General features: G+C 44.3%; 1 protein-coding gene across 11 annotated transcripts in view; it reads left to right on the top strand.

Moving 5' to 3' along the window:
• fbxw7 (F-box and WD repeat domain containing 7) overlaps nucleotides 1-14,140 on the top strand; it is a 632,150-nt gene that overhangs the window by 594,747 nt on the left and 23,263 nt on the right. For all 11 annotated transcript variants that reach the window (XM_086011787.1, XM_086011771.1, XM_086011760.1 and 8 more), the window contains 3 exons: nucleotides 12,204-12,338; nucleotides 12,774-12,897; nucleotides 13,125-13,261. In XM_086011787.1, the coding sequence (XP_085867913.1) occupies nucleotides 12,204-12,338; nucleotides 12,774-12,897; nucleotides 13,125-13,261 (396 nt within the window). The remainder of the gene's footprint in view (nucleotides 1-12,203; nucleotides 12,339-12,773; nucleotides 12,898-13,124; nucleotides 13,262-14,140) is intronic.

The following is a 14,140-nucleotide window of genomic DNA, read 5'->3' as shown; positions in this document are numbered from 1 at the left end:
GAGTTTTCCCCCCGATTCCCATTGACTTCAGTTTTACTAGAGCTCCTTGATGCCACACTCGGTCAAATGCTGCCTTGATGTCAAGGGCAGTCACTCTCACCTCACCTCTGGAATTCAGCTCCTTATTAAATGCCTTCTGAAAATCCAAATATACTACATTCACTGGTTCCTCCTTCTCTATCCTGCTAGTTACACGTTCGAAGAACTCACAGATTTGTCAACAGTGATTTCCCTTTCATAAAATCGTGTTGACTCTGCCTAATATTGTGATTTTCCAAGTGCCCTGTTACCATGTCCTTAATAATAGATTCTAGCCTTTTCCCTACTGCTGATGTCAGGCTAACTGGTCTATAGTTCCATGTTTTCTCTCTCCCTCCTTTCTTGAACAGCAGGGCTACTTTACAATCCACAGGAACCGTTCTAGAATCTAGGGAATTCTGGAAGATCAAAATCAATGCATCCAATATCCCTGCAGCCACCTCTTCAAACCCTAGGATATAGGCCATCAGGTCCAGGGAATTTGTTGGCTTTTAGCCCCATTAATTTCTCCAGCATTTTTTCTTTACAAATATCAATTACTTTTAAGTTCTTTACTCCCATTAGACCCTTGGTTCCCCACAATTTCCAGTATGTTATTTGTGTCTTCTACTGTGAAGGCAGACACAAAATATTTGGTTGACATCTCTGCCATTTCCTTATTCCCCATTATAGTTTCTCCTGTCTCTGCCTCTAAGGAACCCACATTTACTTTAAGGCAGGAACTTAAAGGCAGTAACCAACTGGCAATGGAGAAAGGAGTGAAGCGGGTGGGAAGGAACTATCGATGGGTTGAAACAGGAAGCTGACCAGTGGGAAGGTAGTTATGGGGGTGGGGGGGCTGGTAGGGGTGTCTGGTCCAGAAGGGGCAAAGGAAATGTTGGACCTCATTCTCCTACAGTGTCCTTCCACTTAAGGCTGCCAGTCCCCACCCAATATTTCCAAACCCAAGCAACTCTCCCAAAACTGCCATTTCCTGCCCACCCCCACGTACCCCAACCCTCCTTTCCAGGACTCCTTACTACGGGAGCACCCTCTCTGCTCACAAATTTCTGGTACTGCTCACAAACCTCAGGAGAACTTGGTACTCCAGAAGCCGGGACCTCCCAAACCTTGGACCACCCCGCTTGTCTCCTCTTTCCCCAGCCCCCGAATACTGAGATCCAATCCCAGGGCTGCCCCCACTGCGGATAAATTGGTAAACCTGTCGATGCTATTTGCAGATTGAAATGTTTGCCAAAGTTCCCTTATCGAACAATAATTTAACTCTGAATGATCAGAGCCATTCTTTACTTTAATGATTAGTTTCTGGGCCTGAAGGGATTTGTTTCCACCATAACAGAATAATATATTGTGCATTACATGGTTTAACTCCTGATACCACTGCAGGAGTTCCTCAGGGCAGTGTCCTAGGCCCAACCATCTTCAGCTGCTTCATCAATTACCTCCCCTTCAACATAAGGTCAGAAGTGGGGACGTTCGTTGATGATTGCACAGTGTTCAGTTCCATTTGCAATTCCTCAGATAATGAAGCAGTCCGTGCCCACATGCAGCAAGATCTGGACAACATCCAGCTTGGGTTGATAAGTGGCGAGTAACATTCGCACTACACAAATGCCAGGCAATGACCATTTCCAACAAGAGAGTGTCTAATCATTTCCCCTTGACAGTCAATGGCATTATCATCGTCGAATCCCCCACAAACAACATCCTGGGAATTGCCATTGACCAGAAACTTGAACCAGCCACACAAATACTGTGGCTACAAGAGTAGGACAGAGACTGGGTATTTTACAGCGAGCGTCTCACCTCCTGACTCCGCAAAGCCTTTCCACCATCTACAAGGCACAAATCAGGAGTGTGATGGAATACCCTCCACTTGCCTAGATGCTCCAACAATACTCAAGAAGCTCAACACCATCCAGGACAAAGCAGTCCACTTGATAGGCATCCACTGCATTAAACATTCACTCCCTCCACTACTGGTGCACCAGTGTGTACCAGATGCACTGCAGCAGCTCACCAAGGCTTCTGCGACACCACCTCCACAACCCACGACCTCTACCACCTGGAAGGACAAGCGCAGCAGGTGCATGGGAACACCACCAGCTCTAACTTCCCCTCCAAGTCACACACCATCCTAACTTGGACATATATCGCCATTCCTTCATTGTCGCTGGGTCAAAATCCTGAAACTCCCTACCCAACAGCACTGTGGGAGTGCTTTCACCACATGGACTGCAGCGGTTCAAAAAGGCATCTCGCCATCACCTCGAGGGCAACTAGGGATGGGCAATAAATGCTGGCCTTGACGGCAACACCCACATCCAGAGAATGAATAGTTTATAAAAAAAAAAAAAAAAAAAAAAAAAAAAAAATTGCTGGTCATTAGAAAGCAGTGCATCATTTTGCATATTGTAAGCAATGTGATAGAGTGCTAGACATCCGGAGGTAGAATTTCTTTGGGGTTTCTACAGCCGTTTATAGCATTTCTCTGGGGTTTCCGGCAAAGTTAGGGCACATAATTGGAAATTTTACCCCTGGGGGTCGAGCACTCTTGAGATGTCACGCTTTACCGCAGAAGCAAAACAGTCTTAAATGTTGAGTGCTTCTGAAGCTGCCAATCATATTGGGCCGTATTTTGCGACCCCCACTGGTGCGTATGAGGTGCGCACGTGCCCGTAGGGGCCTCGCAAGTTCCGGGTTTAGGCATGCGAAGAGCATGCGCTGAATCCTGGCACTTGCGATCTGTCAAGAACTCTCACGACAGATCATCCGCAGGAGATAGGCCTCTGCGGGTGGAGAGTTGCGCTATTTGCACAATTTCTGCCCGCTGAATGCCTGTCAAATTCTTACGCCTGGTAAAAGCAGGCATACGGCCTGCTTTTACCAGCATAAGAGTTTTAAAAAATAGAAAAGTAAAATTTTATCACTCATTTCTAAATTAAAAATACTCTTCAAAAAGGTACGTTTATTTTTAGCCCTATAAAAACATTTTTTTAAACTTAAATTTTTGTTTTAAATATTTAATTAAATGACATTTTAATTAATTTTAAATATGTAATTTAAAAAAAAATTATTTTCATGTGTTGGTGCATTTTTTAAGTGACCCTCATTCATATGAGAGTTCCGTACGTACAGAACTGTCAAAAGTATGAACGAGGATTCCCTTTTATTGGCTGGGCCAGCCCACGTGATCCCAGGAGCGCCTACGATCTGCTTGCGCCCCCGGGATACGTGGGGCTCTGCCCGCGCAGACCTGGAGAGGCCCAGGATTGCAAGCTGCCGGGCCACCGGGTACTTTCGTAGACATTTTGCAGGTCGGAGACCTCCGATCAGAAATGTTGGCCCATAACAATTTGTAATGTTCCCTTACTAAATAATGAAATTCTGAGTGCGCTTAGGCTGTGTTTACTTATACCAATTAGACTTTGTGGCCTTAAAGGGCCACAGAGTCATCTCAACGGCAAAAAAATATAATTTGCGTTACCTATAAAAATGCTCGTCCTTGGGAAATGTATCATCTGGCAATTCACAAGGTTCTCTAAGTAAATAACAATTAAGGGCTGAATGACTTGAGCTTGTGTTTATTTAACAGTTGGGCTTAGTTGTCTTAATGGGACATAGCCTTACTTTAGAAGAATAATACAGCTTACCGTGAGCAGGGCAACAGGAGATTTGCTAGAATTATCTGTGTCTGCCGTTCAGCACACATACGTCACATAGAAACATAGAAGATAGGAGCAGGAGTAGGCCATTCGGCCCCTCGAGCCTGTTCCGCCATTTAATGAGATCATGGCTGATCATCCAAATTCAGTACCCTGTCCCTGCTTTCTCCCCATATCCCTTGATCCCTTTAGCCTTAAGAAATATATCTAACTCCTTGAATATATTTAATAAGTTGGCCTCAACTGCCTTCTGTGGTAGAGAATTCCACAGGTTCACCATGCTCTGGGTGAAGAAATTCCTCCTCACCTCAGTCCTACATGGCTTACCCCTTATCTTTAGACTGTGACCCCTGGTTCTGGACTCCCCCTCCATCGGGAACATCCTTCCTGCATCTAGTCTGTCTAGTCCTGTTAGAATTTTATAAGTTTCAATGAGATCCCCTCTCATTCTTCTAAACTCTAGCGAATATAAGCCTAATCGACCCAATCTCTCTTCATACTTCATTCCTGCCATCCCAGGTGTCAGTCTGGTGAATCTTCACTGCACTCCCTCCATGGCAAGAACATCCTTCCTCAGATAAGGTGACCAAAACTGCACACAATACTCAAGGTGTGATCTCACCAAGGCCCTGTATAACTGCAGCAAGACATCCTTGCTCCTGTACTCTAATCCTCTCGCTATGAAGGCCAACATACCATTTGCCGCCTTAACCGCCTGCTGCACCTGCATGCTTACTTTCAGCGACTGGTGATACCAAGGGGCAGAAAACGTTAGTGGGAGTGGTATATAGACCTCCAAACAGTAATGCGGGGGTCGGGGATGGCATTAAAAGGGAAACTAGAGAAGCGTGCAATAAGGGCACAGCAGTTATCATGGGTGACTTTACATATAGATTGGGCTAACCAAATTAGTAACAATACTGTGGAGGAGGAATTCCTGGAGTGTATACGGGATGGTTTCCTGGACCAATATGTCGAGGAAACAACTAGAGATCAGGCCATCTTAGACTGGGTATTATGTAATGAGAGAGGATTAATTAGCAATCTTGTTGTGCGAGGCCCCTTGGGTCGGAGCGATCATAATATGATAGAATTCTTCATTAAGATGGAGAGTGAAGTAGTTGACTCAGAGACTAGGGTCCTGAATTTAAATAAAGGAAAATACGATGGTATGAGGCGCAGTTTGGGTAGGATTGATTGGGGAATGTCTCTCAAAGGGTTGACGGTGGATAGGCAATGGCAAACATTCAAAGATCGCATGGATGAACTACAGAATTTGTTCATCCCAGTTTGGCATAAAAATAAAACAAAAAAGGTGACTCGACCGTGGCTAACAAGGGAAATTAGGGATAGCATAAGATCCAAGGAGAGGACATATAAATTGGCCAGAAAAAGCAGCAAACCTGAGGATTGGGAGCAGTTTAGGATTCAACAAAGGAGGACAAAGGGATTAACTAAGAGGGGGCAAATAGAGTATGAGAGTAAGCTTGCGGGAACATAAAAACTGACTGTAAAAGCTTTTATAGATATGTGAAGAGAAAAAGATTGCTGAAGTCAAGTGTAGGTCGCTTGCAGTCAGAATCAGGGGAATTTATAATGGGGAACAAAGAAATGGAAGACCAATTAAATACATACTTTGGTTCTGTCTTCACAAAGGAGGACACAAATAACCTCCCAGAGATGTCGGGGAACATAGGGTCTAATGAAAGGGAGGAACTGATAGAAATCAGTATTTGTAGGGAAATGGTGTTGGAGAAATTGACGGGATTGAAGGCCGATAAATCCCCAGGGCCTGATAATCTACATCCTAGGGTACTTAAGGAAGTCGCCCTAGAAATAGTAGATGCATTGCTGGTTATCTTCCAAAATTCGATAGACTCTGGAACAGTACCCATGGATTGGAGGGTAGCTAATGTTACCCCACTATTCAAAAAAGGTGGTAGGGAGAAAACAGGGAATTACAGACCGGTAAGCCTGACATCGGTCGTGGGGAAAATGCTAGAGTCCATTATAAAGGATGTAATGGCTGAGCACTTGGAAAACAGTGACAGGATCGGACGAAGTCAACATGGATTTACAAAAGGTAAATCGTGCTTGACTAATCTACTGGAATTTTTTGAGGATGTAACTGATATTCACCAGGCTGATACCTGGGATGGCAGGAATGACGTATGAGGAGAGATTGGGTCGATTGGGCTTGTACTCGCTGGAGTTTAGAAGAATGAGAGGGGATCTCATTGAAACTTATAACATTCTGACAGGACTAGACAGACTAGATGCAGAAAGGATGTTCCCAATGGTCGGGTGTCCAGAACCAGGGGTCACAGTCTAAGGATAAAGGGTATGCCATTTAGGACAGAAATGAGGAGGAATTTCTTCATCCAGAGAGTGATGAACTTGTGGAATTCTCTACCACAGAAGGCAGTAGAGGCCAATTCATTAAATATATTCAAGAAGGAGTTAGATATATTTCTTAAGGCTAAAGGGATCAAGGGGTTTGGGGAGAAAGCAGGGACGGGGTACTGAACTTGGATGATCAGCCATGATCACATTGAATGGCGGAGCAGGCTCGAGGGGCCGAATGGCCTACTCCTGCCCCTATCTTCTATGTTTCTATGGTGCACAAGGACACCCAGGTCTCGTTGCATTTCCCCTTTTCCCAATCTATTGCCATTCAGATAATCTGTCGTCTTGTTTTTGCCACCAAAGTGGATAACCTCACATTTATCCACATTATACTGCATCTGCCATGCATCTGCCCAATCACCCAACCTGTCCAAATCATACTGGAGTTTCTCTACATCCTCCTCACAGCACTCACGCCCACCCAGCTTTGTGTCGCCTGCAAATTTGGAGATATTACATCTAGTTCCCTCGTCTAGATCATTAATATATATTGTGAATAGCTGGGGTCCTAGCATCGATCCCTGCGGTACCCCACTAGACACTGCCTGCCACTCGGAAAAAGACCCATTTATTCCAACTCTTTGCTTCCTGTCTGCCAACCAGTTCTCTATCCAAGTCAGTACCTTATCCCCAAACCCATTTGCTTTAACTTTGCACGCCAATCTCTTATACGGGACCTTATCGAAAGCCTTCTGAAAGTCCAAATACACCACATCCACTGGTTCTCCCTTATCTATTCTACCAGTTACATCCACAAAAAGTTCCAGTAGATTAGTCGAGCATGATTTACCTTTTGTCACAGCTGCAAAAGTCTTTTTTTTTTTTAAAAAGGCCACTCACTTCATCATGGGTTCTTTGAGTTGGAACCTATAGTGACCTAAACAATGTGCAAACAAGTATAATTACCTGGATTCGTAGAGAGCCGTTCAGCAGTAGCATTAAAAGAAAAGGCCAGACTACCTGCTAAAATTTACAACTCTACTCCAAGCCATCCATGAGCAATGCCGCAAGAGATTAGTTAGCATTTACTGTTTTGATAATTACATTGGGATCTTTATTTACAAATTAGATAACTCATTTTGTGCATAGTCAGCTTGGAAATTCAGTACTGCCTTGTGTTGATGGAAACCTGGCTGAGGGGTGATGACTCCTTACCGCTAAATGAAGCCTCACCGCCTGGCTATACCTTCCACCACTTGCCCCGCCCAGACTGACGTGGTGGCAGTGTGGCTCTCATCACCAAATCACACCTTGGTCTGTCCCCCTACTCCTGGCATTTTCTCTCTGAACATCTTACCAAGCTTGTTCCACCCCTCTCACCTCTCTAAAATTCTCATTCTGGTACTGCCCACCCAAGTACCATAAAAATTTTCTCACCGAGATATCTTCACTGATTTCCTCCCCCCACCTCTGCACTGAGCGACTCTTCATCGTCGGTGATTTCAATCTCCACCTCAGTTTATCATGCTCGCTCTCTATCTGAGTTCACTACCCTCCTATCCTCCCTTAATCTCTCCCTCCATGTAAACTCCCCAACCCATATTCACGGCCGCCCCTTTGATCTTGCCACCTCTCGTGGCCTCGCTACACCCATCGTGTCAATCACAGATAAGGCCATCTCTGACCACTTCCTTGTATCGCTATCCACCCACATCTCCCTTCCCCCCCCCCCCCCAAAAAAAAACCCTACTTCCATTTGTGTCCACCCCTGGAAACAACTCTCTCCCAACTGACTTACAACTACACTTACGAAATCCCAACTGTCCAGCCCTTTGGCCTTCCATTCACCATGACATTTCTGCAGCTACCGATCTGCTCAACCACACCCTCACCACCACCTTTGATGCCCTAGTCCCTATTAAAACCATTACTCTCTCTCACCCTTTCTGTTCCCCCGGTACGCCCTCATCTTCGCTCCCTTAAGTCCAGGGAACACAGACTTGAACGGATATGGCGGACAACTGGTTCAGCCATTGACCGCCAGATCTGGCTGGACCACATAAAGCATTATCGGGTCCTGCTCTTGTCTGCCAAAACTGTTCACTATTCCAGGCTCATTCTGGAATGCCAAGATAGCCCCCAGCTTCTTTACTGCAAACTGTCGTCTTAAACCCCTCTCCCCTGTCTCCTCCACCCTCGCCTTCAACAAGTGCGAGGAGCCATTGAGACCATCCGATTAGCTGCCTCTGCCACTTTCCTTCCTTCCCCTTACCCACTGGGCCAAACTTCCTCTAAGGTTCCCCCGTGCCCTAGCCCTGAACTCATCTTTCTCCAGTTTCTCTCCGATCTTCCCTCATGACCTCTCCGCACTCCTCTTGTCCATGAGACCCACTTCCTGTTCCCTCGACCTTTTTCCCTTCTAAACTGCTGACCACCCAAATTCCTTTTCTGGCTCCCATGTTAGCTGATGCTGTTAACGGTTCTCTCTCCTCAGGTACTGTCCCCCTCTCCTTCAAATCTGCCGTCACCAACCCCCTCAAAAAAAACAACTCTTGACCGCCTCCGTCCTTGCAAACTAATGGCCCATCTCCAACCTCCCTTTTCTCTCAAGTCCTTGAATGTGTTGTCGCCTCCCAAATCCATTCCCGGAACTCCACGTTTGAATCCCTCCAATCAGGTTTCCGTCCCTGCCACAGTACCAAAATGGCTCTTATCAGTCCCAATGACATCCTTTGTGACTGTGACAAAGGTAAACTATCCCTCCTCGTCCTCCTTGACTTGTCTGCAGCCTTTGACACAATTGACCACTCTACCGTCGTTCAGCTGGATGGGATTGCACTCGCCTAGTTCCATTCTTATTAATCTAATCGTAGCCAGAGAATCACCTGCAATAGTTTCTCTTCCTGCTCCCGCATCGTTGCCTCTGGTGTCCCCCAAGGATCTATTCTTGGCCCCCTCCTATTTCTCATCTACATGCTACCCTCGGCAACATCATCCGAAAACAGAGCGTCAGTTTCCACATGTACGCTGACGACACCCAGCTCTACCTGACCACCGCTTCTCTCGACCCCTCCACGGTCTCTAAATTGTCAGACAGCTTGTCCGACATCCAGTACTGGATGAATAGAAATTTCCTCCAATTAAATATTGGGAAGATCGAAGCCATTGTCTTCAGTCCCCACCACAAACTCCGTTCCTTAGCCACCAACCCCATCCCTCTCCCTAGCATCTGTCTGAGGCTGATCCAGACTGTTTGCAACCTTGGTGTCATATCTGACCCCGAAATGAGCTTCCGACCACATATCCGTGGCAGAAGTAAGACCGCCTGTTTCCACCTCCTTCCACGCGCCGCCCCCCCCCCCCCCCCCCCCCCCCGGCCTCAGATCATCTGCTGTTGAAACTCTCATCCATGCCCTTGATACCTTTAGACTTGACTATTCCAATGCACTCCTGGCTGGCCTCCCACATTCTACCCTGTGTAAAGTTGAGATCATCCAAAACGCGACTGCCCGTCTCCCAGCTTGCGCTAAGTCCCGTTCACCCATCACCCCTGTGCTCACTGACCTACATTGGCTCCTGGTTAAGCAACGCCTCGATTTTAAAATTCTCATCCTTGTTTTCAAATCCCTCCATGGCCTCGCCCCTCCCTATCTCTGTAATCTCCTCCAGCCCCACAACCCCCCGAGATATCTGCGCTGTTCTAATTCTGGCCTCTTGAGCATCCCTGATTTTAATCGCTCAACCATTGGTGGCCGTGCCTTCAGCTGCCTAGGCCCTAAGCTCTGGAATTCCCTCCCTAAATCTCTCCGCCTGTCTACCTCTCTTTGCTCCTTTAAGACACTCCTTAAAACTTACCTCTTTGACCAAGCTTTTGGTCATCAGCCCTAATTTCTCCTTATGTGGCTCGGTATCAAATTTTGTTTTATAACAGTCCTGTGAAGCGCCTTGGGACATTAATTAAAGGCACTATAATTGCAAGTTGCTTTTGTTTTTCACCTTGAATCGTTTCAATGTTGCATCTAGTGTTTATTTCCCTAGAATTTTTCATGTTGCTTTCATAAGTCAAATAATGACATGGATTTGAACGCTTAAGTTTGCATTCACATCTATCTATCGTCATTCTATTGGAAGGTTTTATCACTTTTTAACCAGGGTTTTAAATCCATTGGAGCACTCCTTCCTCGGCTTCCCTCGCCACCTCCCTGCTTTAAATATATGGGTGGAGGCAGCAGAGCTGGTAACATTCTGTGGCAGTACTGCCTTGTCAGTCTGGCAAAGTTGCATGTCCATTTAAGCTAGGAGAAGTCCCTAGCACAGCTTGCTTCAGCCTATTGTAATTCTAGTGAAGGGAGATGTGGTTGTGGAATGCAATTTGGGGGGAAATTTGGCATAAAATTATTCCAGTTTCAAATCGGGAACATAACCATCATCAGTTCCAAGACAGCTTTGTAACTAACTAAACTAAGGTGCAGCTTCAGTGGGTGTCTATTCATCTTTATTTTGAAAAGTGATTCTAGATTTTATGTGGATTGTTTTGAGATGCAGATTACCTAGGTCAGTTTAAAACCTGTTCCTTTAAAGGATTTTGCTGTAGTGCATAAAACATGAGCACACAGTAAACCGGTCATAAAGAAGAGAAAGTTGATTGGATTTGTGACCTGTTCCTTGAGAAAAATGAACTTTTATTTGGATTTATGTGGACCCATAAATACATTGGTGCTGTTTGCACATTCTATATTGAATCTCCATAATCATCAGTCATCCAGTTTTGTGTCAATAAACCATGGAAGAGAATCTTTGAAATCAGTTTATAGGCTCATAAGCAGCTTTCTGATAAAGCTTCAAAAGTTCTTGAAAAAGTAGGCAGCTGTTAATTTAGAATATTTGAGTATCAACTGGAGCAGTTTAATTGAATGATCGGATTGACTTAATTATAAACATACATACAAATTGCATTTAATAGATTTTAATACAGATATTTCCAAAATTAATTTGTACTGCAAGTGTCTGTCCCTCATTTTCATTTGTCCTTTTAGTCCACTCGTTGGTCTGTAGCAGGCCTCTCACTGTGTTTAATTTTTCTTTCTTTCATCACTCTAAGTTTGCTGTTTTTCTTTTACACCTTAATTTTATAAGTGCACTTTACCTTTTAATTTTCATTTTAGTTTTATTGACCTTTATAGACCTTTAGTTTTACTGCTTTCATTTTCTCACTTTCTAACACTAATTCCTTCTGATGTTTTTCTTTGCCTCCATTGGCCCTTAATTTGCTGTCAAAATAACGCCGAGGCTAATGGCACTCAAGTTATTTATGTGCAAATGCTATAGCATCTTCAGGTGAGGGCAGATGCGAGGCTAAACGTGGAAATCCAAAAGTTACTGTCTGAGATGCACTGTTCCGCCGTTAGCTTCGCAAACGGCACCTCGCTTACTGCCTCACCATTGAAATGCATTGAACGGCGTGAAGTTGCTGTATTTGTGTGGTTGGTAGGTACATACTAAACTCACCACAGAAAGCTAAGTCTTGTCCATTTCAGTCTAAGTACCCTTTTAACATCATGATAAATGTTAATTAACACCCCTGGCACTGAAAATTAACATGTCCCCACTGCCCCATTATCAGCTCACACATTCATCAACGTGGCACACAATTTTAAAAACATAAACGTGCAAAGGCATCTTTAACAGCAGACGCCTTTAGATGCCCTGCCACAGCAAATGATGGCCCATTATCATAGTCTCCCTGTGCTATATTCAGAAAAAAGAAGTGGGGAATGCTCTTTAATCGTTCTGTCTCTCTAACTGCGCACTTTCCTATTCCTGCCTGCAGGACTACTTTCACTTGTTCAGGTCAACAGCAACAAGAAAGCTAAAGCTTGATCTGCTTTTCTCGTGTCATAATGATCTTCAATGCTTTCCCACGCATCCCTGAAAATTGTTCACAGCCTCCTGCATTGCAGGTGGAAATAGAGCAGAAGTGTCCACAAAAACAAGACAGACAGAATATGCCCACAGCCCATCTTCAGTGCACCCTCCTTTCTCTCTCCGCCCTCCCACTCCCTGCCACACATACAGAATTTATTCAGTTTACACATGCAGACTTTCACCATCCAAGTATGATTTCACTAAATGCATGTTTATTTTTTTCTTTAGAGTTGGAGTGGACCAGAAAGATTACTTGCATTAGATGAATTAATTGACAGCTGCGAACCGACCCAAGTAAAGCACATGATGCAAGTTATAGAACCCCAGTTCCAACGAGATTTCATATCGCTCCTCCCAAAAGAGGTGAGGTTCTCTGATAAACATACCTTCTAGAGTTGGATGATTTTCTTACTAATTGCTTAATGCAGCATTGGCAGTTTAACACTTCAGGTGTTAATAAGAAATGCTAACCAAAATTGCATTCATGTTTTAGTTTCTGAAATGCGATGCTGTGATACACAAATGACAAGAATTCTGTTAAGTCTTTGTTGACACAAATGAAAGCCACTGACTTTAGAACGTTGAATTGCTGATCCCAATTGTGTGTACAGTAAAGACTAAATGAATAAATGTTTACACAACCCTGTTGTATAAGGGCGGAAGTGTCCTGCTTTTGTTCAACTGCTTTTGTTCAGTTTATTTTGTACTTTGTTAATTTTACAACCCCTATTTTAGAGAGGAACCTTCACCATTTTAGAAAGAAAATAACTAGTTCTTTTCAACTTGTATGTATTTTAGCTGGCGCTGTATGTTCTCTCATTCCTGGATCCCAAGGACCTGCTGCAGGCAGCACAGACCTGCCGCTACTGGAGGATACTGGCTGAAGACAACCTACTTTGGAGAGAGAAATGTAAAGAGGAAGGTAAGGGTATGGAAAGAAATCTTAATGCTGGTATTCGCAGCTTTGCAACATAACAGTATTTTTACTGTGGTTGGGTTCTTTAATATTGGGAGAAAAACAGAATTAAATGAAGTAATATGCCAACACACATTTGCAGAATTGGTGCCAACACGTTATTTCTTTAAAAAGGCAAACTGTTAATTTTTTTATTTTGAGAATCTTTAGCAAACAAAATCTTTCTTTTCCAGGAATTGATGAGCCTGTATACATCAAAAGGAGAAAAGTGATCAAACCAGGCTTTGCTCATAGCCCTTGGAAAAGCGCCTACATCCGACAGCACAGAATAGACACCAACTGGCGTTGTGGCGATCTAAAAACCCCAAAGGTACTGTCTCAAAGAGAATTCAGGAGCTGAAATTTTGGAAATTATTTCCTACTGCATGGTAGTTTGTATAAATAGATTAAAAGATGTATAAAGTATTGATGAAGCATACGGTAAATTTTGATACGAGATTCCAAAACATACAAACATAGAAGATAGGAGCAGGAGTAGGCCATTCGGCCCCTTGAGCCTGCTCCGCCATTTAATGAGATCATGGCTGATCATCCAAATTCAGTACCCTGTCCCTGCTTTCTCCCCATATCCCTTGATCCCTTTAGCCTTAAGAAATATATCTAACTCCTTGAATATATTTAATGAATTGGCCTCAACTGCCTTCTGTGGTAGAGAATTCCACAGGTTCACCACTCTCTGGGTGAAGAAATTCCTCCTCATCTCTGTCCTAAATGGCTTACCCCTTATCCTTAGACTGTGTCCCCTGGTTCTGGACTCCCCTGCCATCCGGGACATCCTTCCTGCATTTAGTCTGTCTAGTCCTGTTAGAATTTTATAAGTTTCAATGAGATCCCCTCTCATTCTTCTAAACTCCAGCGAGTATAAGCCCAATCGACCCAATCTCTCCTCATACGTCATTCCTGCCATCCCAGGTATCAGTCTGGTGAATCTTCGCTGTACTCCCTCCATGGCAAGAACATCCTTCCTCAGATAAGGTGACCAAAACTGCACACAATACTCAAGGTGTGGTCTCACCAAGGCCCTGTATAACTGCAGCAAGACATCCTTGTTCCTGTACTCTAATCCTCTTGCTATGAAGGCCAACATAACATTTGCCGCCTTAACCACCTGCTGCACCTGCATGCTTACCTTCAGCGACTGGTGCACAAGGACACCCAGGTCTCGTTGCACTTCCCCTTCTCCCAATCT

This window comes from Somniosus microcephalus, chromosome 2 (genome assembly GCF_052327205.1).
Source record: "Somniosus microcephalus isolate GS21.2 chromosome 2, FLI_Smic_1.0, whole genome shotgun sequence".
NCBI lineage: Eukaryota > Metazoa > Chordata > Chondrichthyes > Squaliformes > Somniosidae > Somniosus > Somniosus microcephalus.
This window is presented reverse-complemented; position numbering and strand designations above follow the sequence as displayed.